This window comes from Salvelinus fontinalis, chromosome 2 (assembly GCF_029448725.1).
Source record: "Salvelinus fontinalis isolate EN_2023a chromosome 2, ASM2944872v1, whole genome shotgun sequence".
Lineage (NCBI taxonomy): Eukaryota > Metazoa > Chordata > Actinopteri > Salmoniformes > Salmonidae > Salvelinus > Salvelinus fontinalis.
Window position 1 is genome coordinate 46,129,599 of NC_074666.1, and position 22,306 is coordinate 46,151,904.

Here is a 22,306-nt window from a genome sequence, read left to right on the forward strand (position 1 = left end):
TAAATAATTTAATTAAAAATACATTAATCGACTGTTGAAATGACTTGCTGGTGAACAGAAATCTCATCAAATACAACAATCCAATAAGTGAAAAATGCATTCAATACTAGTGACAAGACCTTTTAACTGGGGGGGGGGGGGGGGGTTCTCTGTTAGCGATGAGAGTCAACCTAACCGAGTTTTCTCCTATCAGGAAGACCGGCTGGTTGAGACTGGCCTGTTACTTTTGCGGGTTGACACTGCTCCACTCTAGCCAGTCCGGGCCATTTGTGTTCCTTTCCTTTTAATGTGAGCTCATCTCCCCTTACAGAATTGGGTGACACACATCTGCCCTTAGAAGAACTTGTCAACATTCAGGAAATGTCTGACAAAGTTATCAAAACACAGCCCACACAGTCTGGTGACGGGACAGGATCTCACTCAAACTCGATCCAACTCCGGCTGGTTGCTACTGTTCCCATCTTAGAGTCCGATGTAAAGACATTCAACCATATTGTCTTTCAGTAGTTATGCTGTGTGGCATGGACAGAGTACAGTCCCTATGGGGCTACTACTGAAGGTTGCATCATGGGTTTACGTATACTTGTGCCTGTGCCTCAAAGTTCTGTCATACATTGACTGAGACGGGTTAAAAACCGCAATGGTTTCTTTCCAAGTAATTTGGGTGGGATTGAGGTTCTCTGGGAGCTTGGTTTACTTGACAGCGTTATTAGGAGCAGTTATAATATAGGTTCTGATATGTGTGTAATAAAAATTAGAGTAACAGTGTGTTTAATCTTAGAGGGTGGTCTGGCACACAGGGCAGCAGTTCCAAAGGCAGAATGATGTAGGACCTTGAATTTGGAGTCCAGTGGCTTCAGTAAAAGCCTGCAATTTTTTAACTGCAGAGGGCTATAAAGCAGCAACAACTATCTGCGTTTCACTATGAATACTAAAAGGCTGTCTTCAAAGCATTTCAATGAGGTTACTTAACTATGTAACATGCTTTTTGATCGAACTACCTCACACAAAATGGACTGACATGGTGTTGTTTTTCAGGGTGAGGTCAGTCTTTCTGTTTTTCGGCTAATCTAAAAAATCAGCACCATATTCCTATGACATCATAACTATTTTATCTGTTTGTGTAGCACAGTGTGTAACTTTATATGCTAACTGAGCTGACGGCTAACTGCACAAAGCAGGGAGCCTGGATTGTTGGTTCTTTGCGCCCTTACCAAGGACTCTCAGCCTAATTTGCAGCTGCTGTGAAATTTGTGTGTGTGCACATTTGTGCGTATGTACATTAATGCGTGCACGTGTGTACAGTATGAGTGAACAGTATGTTGTTCAAATACTGGGGTATGGTTCATTCTGTCAGTTATGGTTTAAGTAAGGATGTGATTGAATGACAAAAAGGGGGCTGGGGCTGTTTGTTACGAGGCAAACAAAACTCTGTAGAGACCGCACAATGCCATCTAATCTGGATAAAACTTCCAAACTATTAAGAACAAGTGCTATGAGAAAAACAGGCTCAGGAGGGAGAGAGAGAGGGGAAGAGGAAAATTGGCGTAGTGAGAGAGCAGTTTGATTACAGCTGGGGCTCAGTCACTTCCAAGGAGAGAGAGATTGAAATAGGCTATTTCTGGGACTGCCCCCCTTTCCCCTCCCCTCACACACAATCATGCATCGTTCACACCCTTCACTATCTCCAGTCATCTATGTCAGGCCACCACAGCAGGGCCTAGTAGTACAGTTCCCATTCCCATCAAGGCCTTCCCCCATTCATGGTTTCATGTCTTACAATGCATTCGGAAAGTATTCAGACCCCATGACTTTTTCAAAATGTTCTTATGTTACATCCTTATTCTAAAATGTATTAAATCCCGCGCCCCCCGCATCAATCTCCACACAATACCCCATAATGACAAAGCAAAAACTAAATTTTAAAAATGTTTTTTGCAAATGTATATATATATACATTTTTTAAAGATCACACTTATATAAGTATTCAGACCCTTTACTCAGTACTTTGTTGAAGCACCTTTGGCAGTGATTACAGCTTCGAGTCTTCTTGAGTATGAAGCTACAAGCTTGGCACACATGTATTTCGGGAGTTTCTCCCATTCTTCTCTGGAGATAATCTCAAGCTCTGTCAGGTTGGATGGAGGGCGTTGCTGCACAGCTATTTTCAGGTCTCTCCAATGATGTTCGATCGGGTTCAAGTCCAGGCTCTGGCTGGGCCATTCAAGGATATTCAGAATCCCCTCCTGCGTTGTCTTGGCTGTATGCTTAGGGTCATTGTCCTATTGGAACGTGAACATTCGCCCAAGTCTGAGGCCCTGAGTGCTCTGAAGCAGGCTTTCAATAATGATCTCTCTGTACTTTCCCTCGATCCCCACATTTTTTGGCACCCTTCCCCAGATCTGTGCCTTGACACCATCCCTGTCCCGGAGCTCTACGGACAATTCCTTCGACTTCATGGCTTGGTTTTTGCTCTGACATGCGCTGTCAGTGTGCGCCTTTCCAAATCATGTCCAATCAATTGAATTGTCCACAGGTGGACTCTCAAGGATGTTCAATGGAAACATTATGCACCTGAGATCAATTTTGAGTCTCATAGCAAAGGGTCTGAATACTTATGTAAATAAGGTATTTCTGTTTTATTTTTAATACATTTGTAAAGATTTCTAAAAAACAGTTTTTTGCTTTGTCATTATGGGGTATTGTGGGTAGACTGATAAGGGAAAACAATATTTAATCAAATTTAGAATAAGGCTGTAACGTAACAAAAAGTGGAAAAAGTCAAGGGGTCTGAATACTTTCCAAATGCACTGTAGACTGGTGGATGGGAGACTGGAGGAGGGTGGGATTGTTCTAACCAGGGCTATCACTATTTAGCAGATTGCTGCGTGGAATGTATGTCTGTCTGTATCCTTGTTGTGCTGTAGGTAGGGTAAGCCAAGGCACCTGCAGTGTTACAGATTAAGGGGTGATCTGTGCATATTGGTATGAACATGACATGTCAACATAGGCCTCTCATAGCTCAACACAGAATGGAGATAGACCAACTTTCAAGTCCCTTCACTGACATTTTCAAACTCTCCCTGACGGAGTCCGTAATACCTACATGTTTCAAGCAGAACACCACAGTCCCTGTGCCCAAGGAAGCGAAGGTAACCTGCCTAAATGATTACCGCCCCGTAGCACTCACGTCATTAGCCATGAAGTGCTTTGAAAGGCTGGTCATGGCTCACATCAACAGCATCCTCCCGGACACCCTAGACCCACTCCAATTCACATACCGCCCCAACAGATCCACAGATGACGTAATCCCAATTGCACTGCCCTTTCCCACCTGGACAAAAGGAACACCTATGTGAGAATGCTGTTCATTGAACGTTGAGCTGTAGTCAACACCACAGTGCCCACGAAGCTCATCACTAAGCTAAGGACTCTGGGACTAAACACCTCCCTCTGCAACTGGATCCTGGACTTCCTGACGGGCCACCCCCAGGTGGTAAGAGTAGGCAAATACATGTCTGCCACGCTGATCCTCAACACAGGCCCCTCAGGGGTGTATCCCCTCCTGTACTCCCTGTTCACCCATAACTGCGTGGCCAAACCTGACTCCTACACCATCATTAAGTTTGCTGACGACACAACAGTGGTAGGCCTGATCACCGACAACGATGAGGGAGGAGGTCAGAGAACTGGCAGTGTGGTGCCAGGACAACAACCTCTCCCTCAATATGAGAAAGACAAAGGAGCTGATCGTGGACTACAGGAAAAGGCGGCCGAACTGGCCCCCATTAACATTGACGGGGCTGTAGTGGAGCGGGTCGAGAGTTTCAAGTTCCTTGGTGTCCACATCACCAACGAACTATCATGGTCCAAACATAGCAAGACAGTCGTGAAGAGGGCACGACAAAACCTTTTCCCCTTCAGGAGACTGAAAATATTTGGCATGGGTCCCCAGATCCTCAAAAGTTTCTACAGCTGCACCATCGAGAGCATCATGACTGGTTGCATCCCCGCCTGGTATGGCAACTGCTCGGCATCTGACCGCAAGGCGCTACAGAGGGTAGTGCGTACGGCCCAGTACATCACTGGGGCCAAGCTTCTTGCCATCCAGGACCTATATAATAGGTGGTGTCAGAGGAAAGCCCATAAAATTGTCAGAGACTCCAGTCACCCAAGTTATAGACGGTTCTCTCTGCTACCGCACGGCAAGCGGTACCAGAGAGCCAAGTCTAGGACCAAAAGGCTCCTCAACAGCTTCTATCCCCAAGCCATAAGACTGCTGAACAATTAATAAAATCGCCACTAGACTATTTACATTGCCCCCCCCCTTTTGTACACTGCTGCTACTCGCTGTTTATTATCTATGTATAGTCACTTCACCCCTACCTACATGTAGAAATTACCTCAACTAACCTGTACCCCCTCACACAGACTCGGTACCGGTACCCCCTCTGTATATAGCCTCGTTATTGTTATTCTAATTGTGTTACATTTTATTATATTTGGTAAATATTTACCTGTTTGTCATTAAAAACAAGTTTGATAAAATACTGCAGCAGAATTTACAACATGTTTGCACTAAGTTCAGTAGGGAATAAATCACGAAAGGTAGAACGAAAATGAAAGGTTACAGACTTGCGTTGAGGAACAAGGTAGTCAAAATAAAATTTCATTGATTAGCTTTGTTTCTCGTCTTTTAATTCCTCAGTAAAAAATAACGGCTGCAAACTTTGAACAGGTGCTAAAGCCTCGTATATTTGGTCATATAAGTGTACATTGAATACACGCAGACCTTCTGGAAGAGTTCCGGCCCATTGTGTGAGATGGTGTAGTAGTTTAATTTGACTTTGGGGACCCTAGCAGTACCCAATGAAATGGCTGCCAGCATCCTCTCCCTGAACTCATCACAACACGATGAGGATGGGGCGGGGCAGAGCAGGTGGTGCTCTATCAACACATCCACCACCCAGCGAGAGGAAGAGGATACAAAAGCACAACTGCTTCAAAGTGTGTTTTCAATGTATACTAAGTAGTTGTGTTGCACGGTATACCTCTTCATTTTTTCTTCACTTTCGGTACTTCTGTCAAATGTGTCTCACGTCATCTACTGGTTGAGAGAGGATCAAGTCTGTCTATCAGCACAGCCAATGTCCTCTTATAGCACGAGAGCACAGTGCCTGTTGCACTTCCTCATTCCTAACTCTAGCCTGTCCTGAAGAACCACTCCTCTCACTGGGAGTTTGGGCTGCATCACCACTTATGCTGCACAGAAGTTAACACACTTGAATAATGCAACATCACATGTTGCAATTTTGAAACTAGCAACGCGCATGCCCCGCCCAGCTGAGGATCTGTCTTTTAGCCATCTATTCCCTGTGTTTGAGGGGCGCTAAATCCGCTTGTTACTTAAATCTCGCTGGATTGACTGCTTTAATTTTACTCCTCCAACTCATTTCATACTTTTGCTTGTGTCTGTCAATTTTTCCCCCCATGAACGTTACGACCGCTGAAATGTTTGTAATGACCTGTCAACGCTTCATCGGAGATTGAACTCACCGTCTCGAAACATCACAAGAAAGAGAAGAAAAATCACTTTATTTTGATGGGTGTTCATTTTTTTTGTGTAATTGGGAAAAAGTTATAATCTAACACAGTTGAAATGTTTATATATTAGATGTGCTGAAATGAAAGCAACATTCGAAAATGAGCTCTCGGATGAAAGTGATATTATGTATGATCTCGCAAACATCGTAAAGTATGTTTATGTGACTGCAGTTAGGGTAGACTGAGAAAGTGTTGGTGGTCGCAACCTTGTTCCTCCCTTCGCGTTAATGTATTCATATATGCAACAACAAAAAACGGGATTATAAAAATTCCAAAAGTTTGGAGTATCTTAATTCATTGTTCAAATGTGCATTTATTAGAATAGTTTTTAAAACCTTTTAACAATTTCGATGACCATTGCTATCGAATCATTTCTGTTCACAAAAGAAAGCTTACAGCAGAAGCTAACATCAATTGACTATCCTAGTACCTTGCTTGTAATCATATGTAAACCAAAATGCTAAATGCTGATGATTTTCACCCAAAAACATTATTCATTCACTTAATCTCCCCTGCCTCACATCTCTCCCAAAATCATATTTGCTCAAGCCTAGAATTTAGTGTGTGTATGATGTCATGGGTCTTAAAGAGACAGCACACACTTTTAGAAAAGAAGAGATTGTTCTTCTTCTATGCAAATAATAAAATAAGCCCCAAATGGAAGGTAAACATTGTTTTTCATCTGTAGCCCCATGAATTCATCCAAAACAAGCTCAATAACTCATTGCATGCACACACTCCTATTGAATATGTATTCACCTGTATTGTTAATAGGCCTAGGCTACATCTTGATTCACCCAGTTTATCAATAGACTAGAGATTGACCTTTCAAATAAATTGCATGCTTGTATAATTGTTTTCTTAATGCATCCATTCAAACATCTACAATTTCAAATGTAATGATATTGAACTCAAAAGAACTGTCTGGATTGAGTGCCATTCTGTGACTGGCTAATGCACCTTATTTTTTCCCTTGGTATCGCTTTGCTATAGTTTTGCTATCGAGCTTTGTGATGCTTAACCTGATATTGATATCAAAGTCAAAATTCTGATATCGTGACAACGCTACAAAGTAGTGCTGCTACATTGTATGCAAAAGTAAGCCATTACTATAGTTCATTTTCAGCGTGTCGTGGTGACGATCGATGAATCCAGTATTTCAGATAGTGCAGTAGTGGGATATAGGAGATACCCTAAAAAGGAAATATTATTGTACTTCTATTCTTGCCAAGGTTCAATAATTATTGGGAACAATTTATATATGGATAGTCAATCTGTAGATGCTCTACAGACTATCAGTAACATTCAATTTAACTATCTACTAACACTAACTTTAACCCTTATCCTAACCCTAAACTTAACCCTAACCCTTATTCTAAACCTAACCCTAACCTTAGCAAGCAGTTGCTTATCAACAGATAGTTTGTTGAGAGTATGACAATCTGTAGAGCATCTACAGATGGACTATCCAAATAAAGTGTGACCTAATATTTTTCCAAGGTTTAGTCCAAGTGCAGTATATCACAACTTCCGCGTGTCAGAACATAGCCCATATTTGAGCCATATTGCCATTTTTGTTCAATCAGTTAGAGACGTGAGCCAGCAACTGCAGTGTTGCCAGTTCTAATCTGAAAAAACAAGAAAAAATCTGTCTGGAAGTGACCTGGCAACTGGAAGGTTGCTGGTATCAATTCCTAGATGCCATTACCTGCTGTTGTGCCCTTGAGCAAGGCACATAACCCCCCACAACAACAGGTGCCCAGTGTGGCAGCCCCCTGCACCTCTCCATAAACCTGTATGTGTGTCTTTCGGAGGGGTTGGGTTAGAAGCGGAAGTCAAATTTGTGTGCAATTGGCTAATAAAGTAATCTTAATCTTAATCAACAGCGAGCCGCCCGACACCTGTTATTTTCCAGAAGGTTGAAGCTTCCTCAGCCATGAAGGACAAACGCATACACTTTACTGCGGCTCTCACATTTCCTGCTCCGAAGACAAGATGCTTCAGCACCAACCAGAGAGTGCAGTGACCTCCATCAGTGTGGGGTCATTGGGAAAACATGAGCATCTTTTTCCATGTTGACATGTTTTTAAGAACAAGGCCCTATTGGGCGACTACTGCTTTCAGTGTACCTTACATGTCCTCGACATTGGATAATGTGCTCTCTCCATCTTGGAGTAAAATGGCAGCCAGGCAGCTAAGCGGGGAATTGATTAAATGCAGTCTTTGCATTGTAGCAGAATGAAGAATGATAGTACTTCTGGGGACTACAGACTTTTCACAGAAATTGGATCAGCTCCCTGCTAAGAGCACAGCCAAATTGAAAGAGCAATTGCTTCTTATCTAAAAATGCTATTCCTGAGTCAGAAGCAGCTGTAGCATCTGAATAGGTCTTTTGTCTGGGTAAAAATACTGTGCATTTGGAAGGCTGGATCAAACTCATTGGGCTCCCCAGTTGGAATTCAAACTGCAGCGTAACCAACAAATAACGTCTTGTACTGAACTTGAATTGAGAGAGTCCGATGATTTTGGGGGCTCTTACTTGGGTGTATGCCTTTATATTTGGAAAATTTGCTCAGGGACAAAGTGGGATCCAATTACCTGGGTAGAAGTCTTTGGATTTGGACAGCTTGATGGTGGCGCCCGTCTCTTTCTGCAGCTGTACGATGGTCTGGCCGCCCTTGCCAATTATGGAGCCGGCCGCATAGCTGGGGATCAGCACCTTCAGGAAGTACTCACCCTCCTCTGGAAGGACATAGAGAGAGAGAGACGAACAGGCAGGAGAGGTTCAGAGCTAGTAAAGAAGCTGTAGTCTACACACATACACCATACTGCAAGTAACCCAGACACCTCAGCTGATACATGCCTCTGGCTCCATTCACACTGGCTCCATTCAATCATTCTCAATAGGAACATGTAAACGTCAGATCAGATGCAAACAGTTGAATAGGTAGCTAGCCACATATATTCTTGTCAGACTGACACTTTGGTAGGAAGGTATCTAAAGGTATTTTTCATTTCGGAGTGTGATTCTTTTGTAGCCTCTAGTCCCATATTTCATCAGAGTTTGGTGACACGTTCTGTGTTCTGTCCCAGATTTCCTGTGGAGTAAATGCTGACCTCCTTTCCAGTTTGCAGAGGTCTAATTTTAACTGTTTTCAATGAGTTTTAGTATCATTTATCAGAATCTTCTGACAAAATATCTAATTCATGGTTCAATCCAAGCCAAATCCTACAATGTAAAAAAATATATAATAATCTCAATCCGAGAGACAAAGGGGTGCATAAACATCATCGGAATGGTGAGAATTATAGGATGTATTAACATTACTCAGACTATTACTCACACAGGACTATGTCGAAACATATGCTTGCGGTGCATGAAATCCAACCAATTGTGATCCAGAGTAATAACTGTTAGAGATGCTAGCATAAGGAAACAAAATCCCTCTGATTTGTTCAAATTGGATACTGCCAAAAAGACAGACTCAATCTCCTCCCGTTGAAAAGGGGGTTCAGTGGCTTACAACACTGTCTTGTATCAGTCAGTGATTGATATCATGTCAGCTCAAAGAATTCACAGATCAAACCTTCTGTTCTTCATCCTTTTAATCGAGAATGTTCCACTCCACATACTGGCTAATCAAGTAGATTTAATCATCACCCAGGTGAGCAGTGTGTGTCACTCCAAACAAATCCAGATTGGGTAGCAATTGGGTAGAGCAATCAACCCAATGTTGGGATTGGACTCTGTGCCAATTACTGCGAATACCAACCCAAAGATGGTGGATTGGTCAGAGGTCCGGTCTGCTTAAGGGATGGCTCTCCCATAGATACCAATGCAATAGCAGCTGGTTCTGGTCTGCTTAGTTCATTAACTGTAGATTAACCAGAAAAAGATTGCGACTGGGATGTCTCACTTTCTCTTCCGTCTCTGTACCAACCAACACCTGGTTGTGCTATTCCAGACATAAGTAATCAACATGGGAGACAGACATGCGATCAATATATAAACCTGTGAGAAAAATTCTTACTCAATGTCACCCCAGAAATCAATTAGATAATAATAGCCTAAATAATTCTTCAATCATCTGTGCTGGTATGACCCAAAAAGTATCTAGTATGGTTTTCAGATATCAACTACTAGTTTTAACATTCCTTTTTCAATGAATGACTCCAATTTGGGACTTCTTCAATGCTTCATCAGCAAGGGTGACGTCACTCTGTCAAGAGCGTACATTCAAAGAAGTGTTTATATCAGTATACAAACGTCTTTTTAATACAGACCAGCACAAAAAAAAGATAATGACGATATCAAACCGTAGTTGTTCGTTTTAATGGTGATTTTGGTTGACAACGCCAAGATGCGTGTTTGCCTGTGTCGTCGTTGTATAGCTTCATGCAGGGGGATAGATTTGCAGGCTCGTCCAGGGAAGATGGATGGATGGAGGTCTGCACACATCGATGTCACTGTTCTAAGACTGACCTTCTGTTTGCCTCTTAAATGGGCTCATTAGATCCTGATCACAATGAATGTGGCACTGTGACATCTAGGGATTTCAGTCACTCTACGTGTCAACTCTCTACTGATTCTTTTAACATGCCCCTCATGTTCCATTTGGATTTTGATAGGTCTCTCAATAAAGTCATGACACGTTGATATCTAAAACCCAAAGTCAATTATGTTAACTCGGACTAAAGGACCTTCCTTACTGGTCACACATTAGACTACTAGAACCAACATTTATTTGAAAATTCACACCACCTTCACATGTCTAGTCCGTCAACACATTTATATTGTAAATCACACCGATGAATGATAGAGCCTTTCTGAGAACATCCATTAGTCCTCTATCAATCGGAGAGAAACCATTATGACAATCTGACACAAACCACACTCCTTTAGCCAAGGCACTTTTTCTGCTTGGATTTCTGCTTTCTACTCCATTAATCTTCCCCTTTCAGAGAAAAAAGTTTTCCCTTCCAGAAAAAAAAAAGAATAGATGACCTTGATGAAAAAGTAAAAACCATGGCTTAGACATTGACATTGTCTTCATGGAAGTACAGACTTTTCTACTGTCAGTCAGAGGACACATGTTAGTACAACTCTCCACACAGGATAAACTGAACAATAGGAATGGAAATGTCCTCTATTAGACCTGTGTTGGCAGGGGTGCACAAGTTCCCATTTCTATGTGTCTTAAAACCAGGGTGAACCCAGCAGGGGAGAGCATGCCATTGAGATTCACTCCATTGCCCTCACAGGTAGCGTTTGCAGTCATTAGTCAATCATTAATTTCGTCCTAGCGTCTGAAAAATCACACTAACAGGTTTCAATGGCGTCATGTAGTAGAGTAAACATGGCAATCTGTTGCTGCAATCCGTCAGGGGAATGGGAGCAGTATGGGGCAGGTTGGGAAGCTAAGCCAGTTGGGGCTGTTGAGTTCAAACCCCATGCATCCAATACTGGAGGGATGGCTTGAAGGAGAGACACGGACACTGAGCCAAACGTGTTTAGTGAAGTCACTCAAGGGGGGTGGGTCAGGAGGAAATGCCTTGTGACCACCCCCCACTCCCTCCAAATACCCACTCTGCATGTCAATGGACCAACCTGGCGCTGACAGGCAGCAAGAACGATGGAACAAAATGGGCAATAATGAGCAGAATAGATTTTACGTAGTCAAGTATAAAGAGTTGAGTGTGATAAATGAATTCAACAAGTCATGACAAAAACAGTTTGGCTCTTACCCATTCTGAGATCTGCTGGTAAAATCCTCTGTCAGATCGCCATCAATACCGGGGTACAATCTTGTAAGGGTACCTTAACGTTAGGCTAGTCATAGGTGCAATGGTGGCGTTGAGGAATGCGGCCAGTCAACCTTTTTCACAGAGGTCTAATACATCAGTGGGTGCAAAAAAAAGATTTCACCGCAACATCCAAGCCATGCCTGCAGCTGGCCAGAGCCTCAATTGTATGAGAAAATGCTAATGCAGGCTCTCAGTATTTTCAGTGAAAGACGCCACGCATTGTTCAAGCCTGCACCGGTTTGAAGGGGGGGGGTCTTCCCTGCCGCATCACCCTTTTCACTGCTCTCATCCATATTCATCGAGTGGCCTGTCCGTCTGCAGCAGCGTGGCGACTGACACCTGCCCTGGCCAATCGGCAGTCTCCTCCCTTGCACGTCATTCCCCAACCACCCCCCACAATGCCTGTCCCCGAAAAAATATATTTTCTTCCACACTCCGCCTCTTTTGACGCAGCACTATAAAGCATAGCAACCCATTCACTTTCTTTTTCCGTGAAAATGACAAACTGGTTTGTGCGTTTCATTGGAGAGAACGTGGGGTGACCTTGAGCGATGGCTGAAAAGGTGTGTGGATGCGGTGAGTGGAGGAGGAGAGGACTGATCTGATAGTGTGTGCCGTACACCTCATCTCATCCACCCCTCTTCACTCAAACGGCCATGTTTGAGTGGGAGGGGGGCCCTCATCAACCACTGCAAATGGCAGTGCCGCAGAATGGTGGAGGGGGGAAGGGGTGGGGGGCAACGAAGCCAATCACTACGTCTATAAATCTTGTAGACTATAGAGCGATGTATCCTACGTGTGTGTGTGTGTGTGTGTGTGTGTGTGTGTGTGTGTGTGTGTGTGTGTGTGTGTGTGTGTGTGTCTTTGTGTGTGTGTCTTTGTGTATCTATGTGAGAGAGAGTCTGTGTATGTGAGGAGAGGGGAGGGGGGTTGGCTCCGCTCAATAGTAATTTCCAGGGAACCTCTAGAAACACTAGTACCATTTTCATAGTCTCTTTGTTCCTTTTCTAGATGAATTTCCAATGTATTTAAATCACAGAGCAAACTGAAGTAATAACTGAGGCACATAAGCATCTGGGCAAACGTCTTACTGTAAATTCTACCGATGAACCGTTCACTGTGTCACCCGGACTCACTGGTGTACATAAGCATTGTCTCTCTGTAGGCTCCCTCCTCTCTTCCTCTGCCACCTGGCAAATTCATAGTCTGCTCACGTCACATCTCTCTGCAAGGGCACCTGTGTCCTTCTCACAAAAAAATCACCAGCTCACATTCCTGTGCCAACCTTTCCATTAGCAACATTACCATATCATACATAATCCTTCAACTACACAGGCTTAGGAAAGGCACCCAGGCCAGTAAAAGGGGCTTGGGACATGGGAAATTACAGGCTAAATTAGCATGAGCGATGAATGAAAGAGGAGAGGGGTGTTGCTGATAAAAGAAGCAATAGGCTACCTCTTCCTCGAGTTGGGCAGTAATTCGCCAGCAATCCTAAATGCACAATAGGCACACGGCAGTAAAAAAACAGCAGAGCCGTACTCCTTTGTTATGGTAACTGCCAGTCATGTTAATGATCAACAGGAATGATGTAATCAATATCAGACACAATTTGTAATGTAATGACCACGATGGCTGAGGATCATCAAGCAGTGTCACCAGAAAAATACTTATTACATATGTATTATATACGGTGTCCTCAGAAAGTATTCACACCCCCTCACTTTTTCCAAATGTTGTTGTTATAGCCCGAATTTAAAATTGATTAAATTCAGATTTTGTGTCACTGGCTACACACTGGCTACCCCATAACGTCAAGGTGGAATTATGTTTTTAGAGATTTGTACAAATTAATACAAAATTAAAAGCTGAAATGTCTTCAGTTAATAAGTATTCAACCTGGGGCGGCAGGTAGCCTAGTGGTTAGTGTTGGGCCAGTAACCGAAAGGTTGCTAGATCAGTTAACCCACTGTTCCTAGGCTGTCATTGTAAATAAGAATTTGTTCTTAACTGACTTGCCTAGTTAAATAAAATAAAAACCCATGTGTTATGGCAAGCCAAATAAGTTCAGGAGTACAAATGTGCTTCATGAGTTGCATGGATTCACTCTGTGTACAATAATAGTGTTTAACATGATTTTTGAATGACTACGTCATCTCTGTACCCCACACATACATATAATTGTAAGGTCCCTCAGTCAAGCAGTGAATTTCAAACAGGGAGTTTTTCCAATGCCTCAAAGAAGGGCACCTACTGGTAGATGGGTAAAAGCATTTTGTTAAAGCAGACATTGAATATCCCTTTGAGCTTGGTGTAATTAATAATTACACTTTGGATGGTGTATCAATACACCCAGTCACTACAAAGATACAGGCATCCTTAAATGTGGAAGACACATTTCAGTTGAATGCATTCAGTTGTACAACTGATTAGGTATCCCCCTTTCCTTCCTAACTCAGTTGCCGGAGAGTAACGAAACAACTCAGGGATTTCACCATGAGACCAATGGTGACTTTAAAACAGTTACAAAGTTTAATGGCTGTGATAGGAAACTGAGGATGGATCAACAACATTGTAGTTACTCTACAACACTAACCTAAATAACAGAGTGAAAAGAAGGAAGCCTGTACAGAATACAAATATTCCTAAATTTGAATCCTGTTTGCAAAAAGAGACAAAAGTAAAACTGCAAACAAATTGGCAAATAAATTAACTATGTCCTGAATACAAATAGTTATTTGGGGCAAATCCAACACAACACATCACTGAGTACCACTCTTCATATTTTCAAGCATATTGGATAAGGATGAAAAGAAACGAAAGGACATGATTTGTGACACAACGTTCATCCTGTTAAGACAAGTTCCCTCCAAGCTATGGTGATCATCTACCTCTAGAAAATGATTACATTGCTGCATTAGAGAACATTATTTCTTCAAGTTGAGTTAATCACATACTTTTTTTTATTATGGGAGTGCAAGAGATGATTGACAACATTATATATTCCCTTCACATGTTGAATAAATGTGTCCTATCAAATGAGGATTGGAACTGTCTAAATGGGCATCATGGGGGACACCTTCCAGGGGTTGCTGGCTATCAATGATCCAGGTCAACAAGTAGTGTTTACCATGATTTGCGAGGATTGGAACGGTCTCCCATTTGAACTGTCCAAATGGTCATCATGGGGTATACCATGATGACCATTTGCTGGCTATCAATGATCCAGGTCAACAAGTACCCCAGCTCATCTATCTCTGGTCTTACCAGTCTTGATACGCTCCCTACGAGCAACAGCGCTTGTCTTCTTTAAGTAGATTATTATGTTTTTCCACAGGACCTTAGAAAGACAAAACAATATAGAAATTGCATTAGTTATTGTGTATGATATTGTTTGTGTTACATTTCTGTGACACAAATACATTTAAGAGCCACTGTGTTGTTACACATTTCATTCTGTACGGAGCAGACATGGAGAGAAGAGAGAACACGCACATCGAGAGGGATTAGAAAGCATAGTTTTATGACTACTGAATACCAACTATCAATCACTTAGATTATGTATTTTCAGGCTCGCGAAGCAACTGTTTCTAATCCCTCTCAATGTGCATCTTCTCTCTATGTCTGCTCCATACAGAGCGGACAAGTTTAAGCAAGCGCCCAATCGATTATGGTCATTGTAGTTATTTACTCCACTTTCTGCACTAAACTATGTAGAATATTGGCCTGTTGGAAACTACAACTCCCTACTACATCGCACAGTTCAGGCTTGATCTGATTTATCTCTACTGAACCTGCACATTGAGCTCACAGGAAGAAAAACAAACGAAATGGAATTCAAATAATTGAACCAACATCAGTCAATTAGTTGTTTAAAAAACAAAAAATAACCAACATGAGTTAATCGCTCAGCACTAGTATTTACAAACAAGCGTGAAAATGTATTTCACTGAGTTGTGGCTGAATTACGACATTAAGAACATACAGCTGGCGGGTTATACACTCTATCGGCAGGATTGAACAGCAGCCTCTGGTAAGACATGGGGCGGGGGCCTATGCATATATGTAAAACAACAGCTGGTGCACGATATCTAAGGAAGTCTCAAGGTTTTGCTTGCCTGAGGTAGAGTATCTCATGATAAACTGTAGACCACACTATCGACTTAGAGTTTTCATCTGTATTTTTCGTAGCTGTCTACATAGCATCACAGACCGACGCTGGCACTAAAACCACACTCAATGAGCTGTATTCCACCATAATCAAAAAGAAAAACGCTCATCCAGAGGCGGCACTCCTAGTGGCCGAGGACTTTAATGCAGGGGAAACTTAAATCCATCTTACCAAATTTCTATCAGCATGTTAAATGTGCAACCAGAGGGAAATAAAATCTAGACCACCATTACTCCACACACAGAGACACGCATAAAGCTCTCCCTCGCCCTCCATTTGGCAAAGCTATAGGCTACCTGCATATAGCTAAGATCCTCCTGATTCCTGCTTACAAGCAAATATTAAAGCAGGAAGCACCAATGACTCGGTCTATAAAAAGTGGTAAGATGAAGCAGATGCTAAACTACAGGACTGTTTTGCTAGCACAGACTGGAATATGTTCCGGGATTCTTCCGATGGCATGGAGTACACCACATCAGTCACTGGCTTTATCAATAAGTGCATCGAGGATGTCATCTCCACAGTGACTGTACGTACATACCCCAACCAGAAGCCATGGATTACAGGCAACATTCGCACTGAGCTAAAGGGTAGAGCTGCTGCTTTCAAGGAGCGGGACTCTAACCCGGGAGCTTATAAGAAATCCCGCTATGCCCTCCGACGAACCCGTCAGGATGCTCTCGATGGTGCAGCTGTAAAACCTTTTGAAGATCTGAGGGCCCATGCCAAATCTTTTCAGTCTCCTGAGGGGGAATAGGCTTTGTCGTGCCCTCATTACGATCTGATCACGTTGAGGGAGATGTTGTTGTCCTGGCACCACACGGCCAGGTCTCTGACCGCCTCCCTATATGCTGTCTCATCGTCGTCTCACTGTTGTGTCATCGGCAAACTTGATGATGGTGTTGGAGTTGTGCCTGGCCGTGCAGTCATGAGTGAACAGGGAGTACAGGAGGGGACTGAGCACGCACCCCTGGGGGGCCCCGTGTTGAGGATAAGTGTCGCGGATGTGTTGTTACCTACCCTTACCACCTCGGGCGGGCCGTCTGGATGCCCAGGATCCAGTTGCGGAAAGAGGTGTTTAGTCCCAGGGTCCTTAACTTAGCAATCGGTTTGTATTGCTAGTACTCTACGGATTGGGATTATGGTCGTTGTTTAGCAGGCTAGCTAGCTAACTAAATTACATATCTAAACCAAACACCGCAAATTAAAGCGTGATGTTAGCTAGCTAAGGTTAGCTGACGTTAGATGGCTGGCTAGCTAGCTAACATTACGTGTATGAACTGTGTGTAACATTAGTGATGTTTTCTCAGAATGCCATTTTGCATTGTTAGTTATCACCTAATTTTAGCTACAGTTGAAGTCGGAAGTTTACATACACCTTATAGAATTGAGGTCTGGGCTTTGTGATGGCCACTCCAAAACCTTGACTTTGTTGTCCTTAAGCCATTTTGCCACAACTTTGGAAGTATGCTTGGGGTCATTGTCCATTTGACCCATTTGCGACCAAGCTTTACCTTCCGGACTGATGTCTTGAGATGTTGCTTCAATATATCCACATCATTTTCAATTCCTCATGATGCCATCTATTTTGTGAAGTGCACCAGTCCCTCCTGCAGCAAAGCACCCCCACAACATGATGCTGCCACCCCTGTGCTTCACGGTTGGGATGGTGTTCTTCGGCTTGCCAGCCTCCCCCTTTTTCTCCAAACATAACGATGGTCATTATGGCCAAACAGTTCTATTTTTGTTTCATCAGACCAGAGAACATTTCTCCGAAAAAGTACAATCTTTGTCCCCATGTGCTGTTGCAAATCATAGTCTGGCTTTTTTATGGCGGTTTTGGAGCAGTGGCTTCTTCCTTGCTGAGCGGCCTTTCAGGTTTTGTCAACATAGGACTTGTTTTACTGTGGATATAGAAACTTTTGTACCTGTTTCCTCCAGCATCTTCACAAGGTCCTTCACTGTTGTTCTGGGATTGATTTGCAATTTTCGCACCAAAGTACGTTCATCTCTAGGAGACAGAACACGTCTCCTTCTTGAGCGGTATGATGGCTGCGTGGTCCCATGGTGTTTATACTTGTGGTCTATTGTTTGTACAGATGAACGTGGTAGCTTCAGGCATTTGGAAATTAATCCCAAGGATGAACCAGACTTGTGGAGGTCTACAATTTGTTTCCTGGGGTCTTGGCTGATTTCTTTTGATTTTCCCATGTGTCAAGCAAAGAGGCACTGAGTTTGAAGGTAGGCCTTGAAATACATCCACAGGTACACCTCCAATTGACTCAAATGATGTCAATTAGCCTATCAGAAACTTCTAAATCCATGACATATTTTTCTGGAATTTTCCAATCTGTTTAAAGGCAGTCAACTTAGTGTATGTAAACTTCTGACCCACTGGAATTGTGATACAGTGAATTATAAGTGAAATAATCTGTCTGTAAACAATTGTTGGAAAAAGGACTTGTGTCATGCACAAAGTAGATGTCCTAACCGACTTGCCAAAACTATAGTTTGTTCACAAGAAATTTGTGGAGTGGTTGAAAAACGAGTTTTAATGACTCCAACCTAAGTGTATGTAAACTTCCGACTTCAACTGTAGCTAATATTGAACCTATTTGATTAACTTTAGCTAGCTATGACAATCGGTTTGTATTGCTAGTACTCTATGGATTGGGATTATGGTTCATTGTTTAGCTGGCAAACTAGCTAGCTACATGTCTAAACAAAAGACCCCAAGTAAAGTTTGCTGTTAGCTAGCCAGCTGACGTTACAGTAGATTGCTGGCTTGCTAGCTAAAATTACATTTATGAACTGTGTGTGGTGATGTTATCTCAGAATGCCGTTTCGCATCTATAGTATAATAATGCTATAATATTTGTACCTTGAATTTGTCTTTCAGCATCAGTAGAACATGCCTGGCTCTCCTCCACCAGTCATACAAGGAGAATGGTCTAATGGCTCCAATCAAAAAAGAGAGCTGGCCAAAGCAAGCATGGGTTACACCTGAAGCATAAGACCTTGAACTTCATCAACAACTACGCAGAGGATAATGCAATAGTATTACCAGAACACCACCCAGGACACAAATACTTTGGTGGAAAGCTGCTGCCATCTCATGTGACAAAAGCAGCAGTGTGGCATCTCTACAAGAAATCGATGACAACACTTGGTATGTAAAGCATAAACATGTTTTGATTATTTAATTGACCTCCAACATGAATGGCACTACTTTTATTGATCTAACATTATTTATGTATTTTCCAGAGGTACGTGTAGTCAGGCTGTCTTCCTTCACGAATCTGTGGAGAAATTTGCTGCCCCACATCTCAAGCACCAAGCCCAGGACAGACCTGTGCTGGCAGTGCAATGGGAACAACTATGAGGTCTTCTGATCTGCCACTCTGCCAGAAGCTGTTAAATCAGCCAAGCTGAAGAAGCAAGAGCAGCATCTCATGCTTGTTCAATGAGCGGTCTGTCTACCAGAAGATAGTTGCTAACTGCAAAACCACCTGTCAAGACCTGCAGTTGTCTCTGGTGGCCCCTACTGAACCAGCAAGCAAATACATCAGGATGCATTACAGCTTTGATTTTGCTCAACAAGTAAGCAACATATTCTCCTTTATACTGATTAAGGACATAGATGGATAGATATAAGATTAAAAAAAAAAAATCATATATATAAACTCAGCAAAAAAATAAACGTCCTCTCACTGTCAACTCACTGTCACTGTCAGAAAACGTAACATGTGTAAATATTTGTATGAACATAACAGGATTCAACAACTGAGACATAAACTGAACAAATTCCACAGACATGTGACTAACATAAATGGAATAATGTGGCCCTGAACAAAGGGGGGGGGGGGGGGGTGTGACTAACATAAATGGAATAATGTGGCCCTGAACAAAGGGGGGGGGGTCAAAATCAACAGTAACAGTCAGTATCTGGTCTGGCCACCAGCTGCACTAAGTACTGCAGTACATCTCCTCCTTATGGACTGCACCAGATTTGCCAGTTCTTGCTGTGAGATGTTACCCCACTCTTCCACCAAGGCACCTGCAAGTTCCCGGACATTTCTGGGGGGAATGGCCCTAGCCCTCACCCTCCGATCCAACAGGTCCCAGACGTGCACAATGGGATTGAGGTCCAGGTTCTTCGCTGGCCACGGCAGAACATTGACAATTCCTATCTTGCAGGAAATCACGCACAGAACGAGCAATATGGCTGGTGGCATTCTCATGCTGGAGGATCATGTCAGGATGAGCCTGCAGGAAGGGTACCACATGAGGGAGGAGGATGTCTTCCCTGTAACGCACAGCATTGAGATTGCCTGCAATGACAACAAGCTCAGTCCGACCATGACGGACACTCCACCTACAAATCGATCCCGCTCCAGAGTACAGGCCTCGATGTAACGCTCATTCCTTCGACGATAAACGCGAATCCGACCATCACCCCTGGTGAGACAAAACCGCAACTCGTCAGTGAAGAGCACTTTTTGCCAGTCCTGTCTGGTCCAGCGACGGTGGGTTTGTGCCCATAGGCAACTTAGTTGCCGGTGATGTCTGGTGAGGACCTGTCTCACAACAGGCCTACAAGCCCTCAGTCCAGCCTCTCAGCCTATTGCGGACAGTCTGAGCACTGATGGAGGGATTGTGCGTTCCTGGTGTAACTCGGGCAGTTGTTGTTGCCATCCTGTACCTGTCCCGTATGTGTGATGTTTGGATGTACCGATCCTGTGCAGGTGTTGTTTAATGTAGTCTGCAACTGTGAGGACGATCAGCTGTCCGTCCTGTCTCCCTGTAGGACTGTCTTAGGCGTCTCACAGTACGGACATTGCAATTTATTGCCCTGGCCACATCTGCAGCCCTCATGCCTCCTTGCAGCATGCTTAAGGCACGCTCACGCAGATGAGCAGGGACCCTAGCCATCTTTCTTTTGGTGTTTTTCCAGAGTCAGTAGAAAGGCATCTTTAGTGTCCTTACTTTTCATAACTGTGACCTTAATTGCCTGCCGTCTGTAAGCTGTTAGTGTCTTAACGACCGTTCCACAGGTGCATGTTCATTAATTGTTTATGAGAATCAATGTTTAAACTCTTTATAATGAAGATCTGTGAAGTTATTTGGATTTTTACAAATTGTCTTTGAAAGACAGGGTCCTGAAAAAGGGACGTTTCTTTTTTTGCTGAGTTTATATACACTACCGTTCAAACGTTTGGGGTCATTTAGAAATGTCCTTGTTTTTGAAAGAAAATCTACTTTTTTTGTCCATTAAAATAACATCAAATTGATCAGAAATAAAGAGTAGACATTGTTGATGTTGTAAATGACTACTGTAGCTGGAAACGGCAGATTTTTTATGGAATATCTACATAGGCGTACAGAAGCCCGTTAACAGCAACCATTACTCCTGTGTTCCAATGGCACGTTGTGTTAGCTAATCAAAGTTTATCATTTTGAAAGGCTAATTGATCATTAGAAAACCCTTTTGCAATTATGTTAGCACAGCTGAAAACTGTAGTGCTGACTAATTAAAGAAGCAATAAAACTGGCCTTCTTTAGACTAGTTGAGTATCTGGAGCATCAGCATTTGTGGGTTTGATTACAGGCTCAAAATGGCCAGAAACAAAGACCTTTCTTCTGAAACTCGTCAGTCTATTCTTGTTCTGAGAAATGAAGGCTATTCCATGCGAGAAATTGCCAAGAAACTGAAGATCTCGTACAACACTGTGTACTTCTCCTTTCACAGAACAGCGCAATCTGGCTCTAACCAGAATAGAAAGAGGAGTGGGAGGCCCCGGTGCACAACTGAGCAAGAGGACAAGTACATTAGAGTGTCTAGTTTGAGAAACAGACGCCTCACAAGTCCTCAACTGGCAACTTCATTAAAAAGGACCCGCAAAACACCAGTCTCAACGTCAACAGTGAAGAGGCGACCCCGGGATGCTGACCTTGGCAGAGTTGCAAAGAAAAAGACATATTTCAGACTGTCCAATAAAAATAAAAGATTAAGATGGTCAAAAGAACACAGACACTGGACAGAGGATCTCTGGCTAGAAGGCCAGCATCCCGGAGTCGCCTCTTCACTGTTGACGTTGAGACTGGTGTTTTGCGGGTACTATTTAATGAAGCTGCCAGTTGAGGACTTGCGAGGCGTCTGTTTCTCGTGAATTCAGGGCCGACAGACACATTCCATACTTTCTTCCCCTTCCACTTGCCTCTTCCATTTTTGCGGTAATGCTGCAATTAGTTGGTTTTAATTTTGAGTACATACATTTTTAGCTTGATATTGTTTGTTAAGTTAGCGAACAGCTCCATTGCATCACTGTTATTAGTGGACAGAACCGTAGGCTAACATTAGCTAGCAAATTATCTAACTATCTAGCTTGCTAACATTAAGTCACAGAGAACAAACCAGCCAAGGTATTTAGCTGGCTAGCCACAAACTTGCAACCTGCGGCACTGCAAAACCGTTACCAACTAGTTACAGGCTTGCTCGTTAGCGTTACATTCCTCTTGTTAGTAGCCTCTTCGCTTCGAGAGACAGGGGTGCATTCATTAGAGAAACCATTTACCGCTTTAGAACTAAACGGAAGCAAAAAAGAAACATAACGAAACGGGGAGGTACCTACCTGAATTTTTCGCATAGAAACTCTCGTTTGCAGTAAACGGTTTCTGTTGCAAGACATTTTGCAACAGAATTGACTTAATGATAACACCCCAGGT

General features: G+C 42.9%; 1 protein-coding gene and 1 long non-coding RNA gene across 2 annotated transcripts in view; one reads left to right on the forward strand and one right to left on the reverse strand.

The window, feature by feature from the left end:
* nova1 (NOVA alternative splicing regulator 1) overlaps positions 1–11,780 on the reverse strand; it is a 33,006-nt gene extending 21,226 nt beyond the window's left edge. Inside the window, exons 1-2 of the mRNA XM_055876387.1 lie at positions 11,350–11,780; positions 8,203–8,346 (exon numbers count right to left, since the gene is read on the reverse strand). Coding sequence (XP_055732362.1) covers positions 8,203–8,346; positions 11,350–11,353 — 148 coding nt within the window. The 5' untranslated portion in view covers positions 11,354–11,780. The remainder of the gene's footprint in view (positions 1–8,202; positions 8,347–11,349) is intronic.
* Positions 11,781–11,853: 73 nt separating this feature from the next.
* LOC129819884 (uncharacterized) lies at positions 11,854–19,234 on the forward strand. The gene is made up of 3 exons (XR_008754131.1): positions 11,854–11,985; positions 18,480–18,749; positions 18,845–19,234. It is a non-coding gene; the product is annotated as an uncharacterized LOC129819884 (long non-coding RNA).
* Positions 19,235–22,306: the final 3,072 nt, after the last annotated feature.